Source organism: Vicia villosa, linkage group LG6, assembly GCF_029867415.1.
Source record: "Vicia villosa cultivar HV-30 ecotype Madison, WI linkage group LG6, Vvil1.0, whole genome shotgun sequence".
NCBI lineage: Eukaryota > Viridiplantae > Streptophyta > Magnoliopsida > Fabales > Fabaceae > Vicia > Vicia villosa.
In genome coordinates, this window is record NC_081185.1 from 157,219,927 (window position 1) to 157,225,926 (window position 6,000).

Below are 6,000 nucleotides of genomic sequence, written 5' to 3' on the forward strand. Positions count from 1 at the left end.
TTTTTTAATGTGTTTACATCACTTTGGATTGGAACAAGGTTTGCACTTTCTTAGAAATCCCAACAACATTAACAAAGTTGGCTGCCTCAAGTTTTATTGGGGTATGATGAAATCAAATAAGCTTGAAAAATTGTTTTGAAGCCTAAATCGCATACTACTGAGGTTAATACCAATTTAAAGATGATTATAATAAAATAACATCTTTTTATCCCATAATATATTTTTAAGGACATTTTTTTCTTAAAATTAGAATAATGTTTTTTTACCTCCCCGCGCAATTAATCATCATAAGGATAACGATAATAGAAACTTCAGAACCACATAAATACCCAAACACAGACATGTATATTTTTCATAGTAATATGCTTCAAAACTCAAAATTATACTTCAAATGGCAATGAATTCACACACAGCACCAATTCATGCATTCACTACCCATTTCCCAAATTCACCTTCATTATTATTACCATCTTTTAAACCATCAAACCCTCTCAATTTCACTCCTACTATCAGAACAACAACAACGGTTAAATATCATCACAGACAAAGAACAGTAATCAGATCAACCCTTGATGACATTCAAAGAGATAAACTTTCCTCAACCCCACTTGTTGTTCAGGACGTCAAACCCAAAAGGGTATGCTCATTTTGCTTTACTATTAATGTTTTTAGAAAATTAGACTTGTTTAGATAATAAAGTTTGAATCTTTAGCAAACCCTTTTCACCTTTTAATTTTGTAAGGTGGGTTTCTTCCATTGTTTTCATTTGGGTTCAAAGTTTGAGTTTTTTTTTCATGGGGTTTCTATTTTGTTTTTCAATTCAATTTAGGGTTTGTTTGATTATAAAAGACTAATTGAGAGAGTTTATGGAAACAACTTATAACATGTCCATAAGCTTATTTTCAATAGATTTTCTTCAGGATAGATTATGAAACAACTTGTTTGAATAACAACTACTAACATAAGAGAAAAGAGATCGTTGTTTATCGTTGTTTACGCCGTTTGGGCAAGTGTTCCTACGTCTGCGACTACATATTACTTGAATGTATTAGAGTTTAATTAAGTTGTTTTTCCAAACCAGCCTTAATTTAACACTTAATTTCAATCTTTACTTAGGAGTTAGAGGAAAATGTGAAAGTGCTAAAAAATGCAGCTAAGACAAGAAAGGTACCAACAGAGGAGATTCTTTCTGCACTGTCTTTCATTGAGAAAGCAAAAGTTGATCCTTCTGGTTTTCTTGACACCCTTGGAGGAAAGGAATCCCCTGGGAGAACCTGGATGCTGATTTTTACTGCAAAGGTTAACATGTTTCTATAATTTCGTATGATTCTTCTGGTTTAAACTATCTTTAGCAGTATATACTTATTATAGTTTTGTGCTGAATTTTAGACAAAATTAGATGGTGGTCGTTATTTTCCTCTTACAGCTGTTCAGAGATTTGATGCTTCTGTAAGTCTATCTAAATTTCATTTTTGATCGTCCATTTAGTGTGAATTGTCTAAGTAAGAATGTTATAATGATGAATTGTTAGGCAAAGAGGATCGAAAACGGTGTATTTCTTGGACCTATTGGACAATTAACATTTGAAGGAAAATTTTCATGGAAAAACAGAATACTGTCTTTCATTTTTGAGAACCTTAGAATAAAAGTTGGACCTTTAAAACCTCTACAAATCAGCCTTGGACAAAAGGATGACAGGGAACCAAGTACCAAGGATCCGTTTTTCATCTGGTTTTATGTTGATGAGGAAATAGCTGTTGCTCGAGGCCGAAGTGGGGGCACTGCATTTTGGTGCCGGTGTCGTCAGGTTGATAATTGATTCCTTCTAGCGTCATTTTAAGTGTCTTTTTCTGAGTTTCTGACTTACTGGAAAGAAAGATTAATGTAGATAATTTGAAGCAGTTGAAGTTTCTTCAGGTGAGTTACTTTTTTGTGCATGTGTACTGTTAGTTTTATAGTACATACAATCCAGAAACTGAAATGTATACAGATATAATATCTTATTATGAACCATGTGTCAAGACAAACAATTTGAATCCAAATACTGCGGAATGATTTGATAAGTATTTTTTTGTCTTCTTGATCTAATCTCTTACCAGTCAGTACTTGTGATAATTTTATCCACACACGTCTATATTTCTTATATAATGGATGTTACTCGAGTTTTCTGTTTAATACTTGCGTTATGTTAAGAGTCTCATATTGGATGAGATATGGTCTGAAAATGTGTTTATAAGTAGGGTAGTCCTTACCTTACAAACCGTTTTATAGCAGCAACTGTTGATATGATGATATGCTAGAGGCATCTTTGACGAATCTAGCAACTGTGATTTATTTTATAGCAGCGATGAATCACGGTTTCCAGATTGTTGCATCTTTGGTGAAAATTTTGCTGGCAGTTTTTGTTTTGTTGATCAAAGATAATGAAGTAGTATCAGTGGTGTATATATACATAATGCAAAAGTACACACTTTTATATATCTATCTATATTTGATAAAACCAAATAAACAAATATGAATCGAAAGGCCGAAAAGAACACAGAAAGGGGGTAAAAAGAAAAAGAAAGAAATATCAAAATGAAAATAATCAATAAGGTCACTCAGTCTCAGATCCTATCTTATGGAACTTTCTATGATACATGAATGGAGCTTTTTATAATACATGAGTGGAAGATTGTTACCTTGGCATAGCTAATCACTTTACTAGCTTAACATCCGGGTTCCTAATGGTTTTGAGCCACATATCAGCCACGACCCGTGATGAAAAACTATATAGCAGGTCTTGTCCCTTTGCCACTGTCTGCTTCCCTTTCTTCCCTGCCTTTCCCAACCCATATGCAACTAACCATTGCACTGCGGTTAGTCTCTGCTTCTCGTTGTCCCATCTATTTTTTTTTTTTTTTTAGAACTCCTAACCTTGAAACCTCCCACATGCATGCTTATTACTTTGAACCTCTTCTCCTCATCCTCTTCCCCGTTCGCGTGGACATGCGTTGCATGAATAAGCACCATTAGAGGGCCTCCGACTGTTTCATAGCGTCTCATTGGATCCTGCAGTTGGACAACCAATATCAGTGTGACTTTCTCAGGTTCGCCATCAGAACTTGCAGTTGCAAAGCCCTTCTTGTTGCCTAAGCTTTGGTCCCTTCTTGTTGCCTAAGCTTTGGTCTGTAATCCAATCCTCAAGTGAAATAGTAGAAGCCAAAAGATCTTTCCCACTAACCCCTTTCTCTGAGTTGAGTGCAGAAAAATCAAATGGAGCTTCTTCCTCGGCCACATCAACTTGAATTTTAAGTGCCTCGACTGTCATAGACTCTATCTTCTGCATTGAAATAGGAAGAAGCTTCTCAGAAGTAACTGGATCTTCATCAACATTCCAAAGTCATGTTGATGTCTGTTCTTTCCTTCCTCCTTTCAGTTCATCTATAAGCATCGAGGAGGATAAGACTTCAGAGCTGAGTTCATCAAGACCAATGCTAGCCAATTTCTGAAACAAATCAAACCCACTCATCGATTCATCCGAAGCCAACACATAAGGCTTTGACATCTGCATTGCCAGCTTTGGAGTAACTTTTCTAGCCACTGCAACATCTAAAGGGTTCATGGAAGCCAAGTAGCCCCCGTCCTGTGTTTTAACCACGCAACCCAAGCCCTTACCAAGTTCAGAAAGATATACTTTGGATTCTCCTCCATCTACTAGAGAATTGTCACGTCCTTCCTCAAGTTGTAAAGATGAAATTTCATATTGGTTGAATAAGTAGCCTTTGTTGTCTTGATCCTCCTATAGCATATGAAGAAACTCCCTAGTCACAATTTCATCATCTGCTTCTAGTGCGTCTGTCTCCTCATCTATTTTCACCTGTCCACACCTGTCCGTTTTTCCCTCACCATCGAAGTATCCCGATTTTCACTAGGGCGTGTCAGAGTTCGGGTCCCTTGAATATTCCTCCCGGGACCTCTTGCCTTCCTCCATGTGAGGCCTTCTCTTCATTGATCTTGACTGAACTAGATCTTCTTTACCTGCAGATGATGAAAAAACATCGTTTACGTAGGATGACAACTTACCACACTAAACCGAAGTTTCTATCTCCTTTTTGAGCTGTATGCATTCTTCTGTGTGATGGTCTTCCACTCGGTGAAATGAGCACCACAGTTCCTTCCCACTGAGTGTTGTTATCTTGCGAGTCCGCTGTGGTCTTATTATTAGGCCCAAATGATTCACCTCTCGCAGGATATCTAATCTCCTCGAAAAGAGGGGTGTGAAAGGCCTTTTCCTTCCAAAAAGTGTTCCTGTCCGATTTGTTGTGAAGCTTCCTTAGGATGCCTAGACGGTATTCTTCCTTGATGCTCTCTTCCTCTAGGACACTATAGCTGAAGAGGTCTACCGCTTCCTTCGGGCCAGAATTTGACTTTTGAGCCGACGGTCCTTCCAAGTCACTAACCCGAATGTCGTCCTAGGGAACCTCGGTGTTATGAATAACTCCTTTATTGAAATAAGCTCGGTAGTCCCGAGCATGTCCGACCAGCCCCGAGCGATTATTGGGAGGATTGTTGGTAGATGCTTCCTAATGCTTGCCCACTGGAAAGTACTGGATCATTTTCCAAATCAGGTCAGGATATCCTGAGATGGAGGCCTTAGGTAGGCCCATGTACCAGTCTAATGCTTCGTCTTTGAAAGTTCCCACCATTAACACGCATTTGAGGGTATTCGTAGCCCCGAGTGTGGTGGCTTGATCATCTACGACCATGACATGCTGTCCGGGATCTCCCATGCCGTCAACAACAGGTAAGGTAGGAAGTTTAAAGTTTTCTAGAATCCCCTCCGCCCATATGGCGTCTGACATAGGCTGGAAGTAAGGTGACTCGTGAGTGAACCCATCCTCCTTGGGCATTTGAGACTGTAGGAATTGTATAAAACCTTGAAGTGATTCCTTTTGCTGCTTTAAAGCTTCTGCCATAGTTAATAAATGAACGATACCAGATAGGGAATTTCCATTCATAGTGGACATTTGGTCTCCCTTTCGCTTTGTATGTGTGAAAGTTACGCGGCCTAGGAAAGTTTTACCTAGGCCCCACGGTGGGCACCAAATGTTCCGGAGAACACTTTTGATTACTCCCCGGAAGAGGATTCCGGCGAAGTCACACATGAGTTTGTAAGTGTTTAGCTTTAAGGATTTAAGCATTGCAAGTGGTGCAAGCTCATGATAGAATGCGTCTTGCTTATCCCTCGCTCGGGAGCCCTATTTATAGCTGCTGGAGCAATAATCACCATCCTAAATGGAGGAACCTTGGATTCCCTCCATAATGAGAAAACTACAGTAACCTCCACCGCCTGGCCATTAAAGGATTGTAACTCCCGTAACGGCAGAGTCCTTTCATGTGAGGATGACTGTGACGACCGACTAGGGTGAACGGATTTGGCCCTACTCGAGGTAACGTATGCTGACTTGGGGAAAACGTCCTACCCAGGATGAAGACCTTGTCGAGTTAAAACCTCTTGCCAGGTTGATGGTTCTTGCCGATCCGAGGTTAATAGTTTCTTAAGATCAATCCCAATTCTTATCCGTCCTATCTCGTACCTATCCCCTCATTCTATTGTCGGCTTGCCTGATTGGCCTAAACATTACTAGGGTCATCGCGATACTCCTCAACATAATCAAGACCTCCTATGGGTAACATGGAAGAGGATGGACCAACACCAGCCTCCTAGACAATGGTAGGGTTTAGGCTCATCCCTCAAACTCCTTTAGAAGAAGCATATGTGTTTCTCTCAGAGAGAGGACTTAATGGTTCACTACCATCTTTGATGGAATCCCCACTAGCCTCAAACTATTGTTAAGAACAATAAGGTTTAGAAAGGAGTGTGCAACTGCCAACAGATTAATATCCAACATTTTTGGGTCTACTACCTCAGTGTGAGACAAAAACATTGCTTATTTCATCGCCACTAAATATTTTTGACATTCTCTAGTTAACCTCCTACACTGACCATGGCTAAAA

General features: G+C 39.3%; 1 protein-coding gene across 1 annotated transcript; it reads left to right on the forward strand.

Moving 5' to 3' along the window:
• The first annotated feature begins 344 nt into the window (after positions 1–344).
• LOC131610739 (uncharacterized) lies at positions 345–2,066 on the forward strand. Its single transcript, XM_058882775.1, has 4 exons — positions 345–637; positions 1,117–1,299; positions 1,390–1,449; positions 1,532–2,066. Exons 1-4 carry the CDS (start codon positions 392–394, stop codon positions 1,817–1,819), a joined length of 777 nt encoding a protein of 258 aa, XP_058738758.1. The 5' UTR covers positions 345–391; the 3' UTR covers positions 1,820–2,066.
• Positions 2,067–6,000: the final 3,934 nt, after the last annotated feature.

Bases quoted from the DNA above. Each gene is read 5' to 3' on its own strand.
- LOC131610739 (XM_058882775.1), top strand. From the start codon at position 392: ATGGCAATGAATTCACACACAGCACCAATTCATGCATTCACTACCCAT. The intron at 638-1,116 runs GTATGCTCATTT...ATCTTTACTTAG, and splicing joins AGGACGTCAAACCCAAAAGG to GAGTTAGAGGAAAATGTGAA. The intron at 1,300-1,389 runs GTTAACATGTTT...GCTGAATTTTAG, and splicing joins TGCTGATTTTTACTGCAAAG to ACAAAATTAGATGGTGGTCG.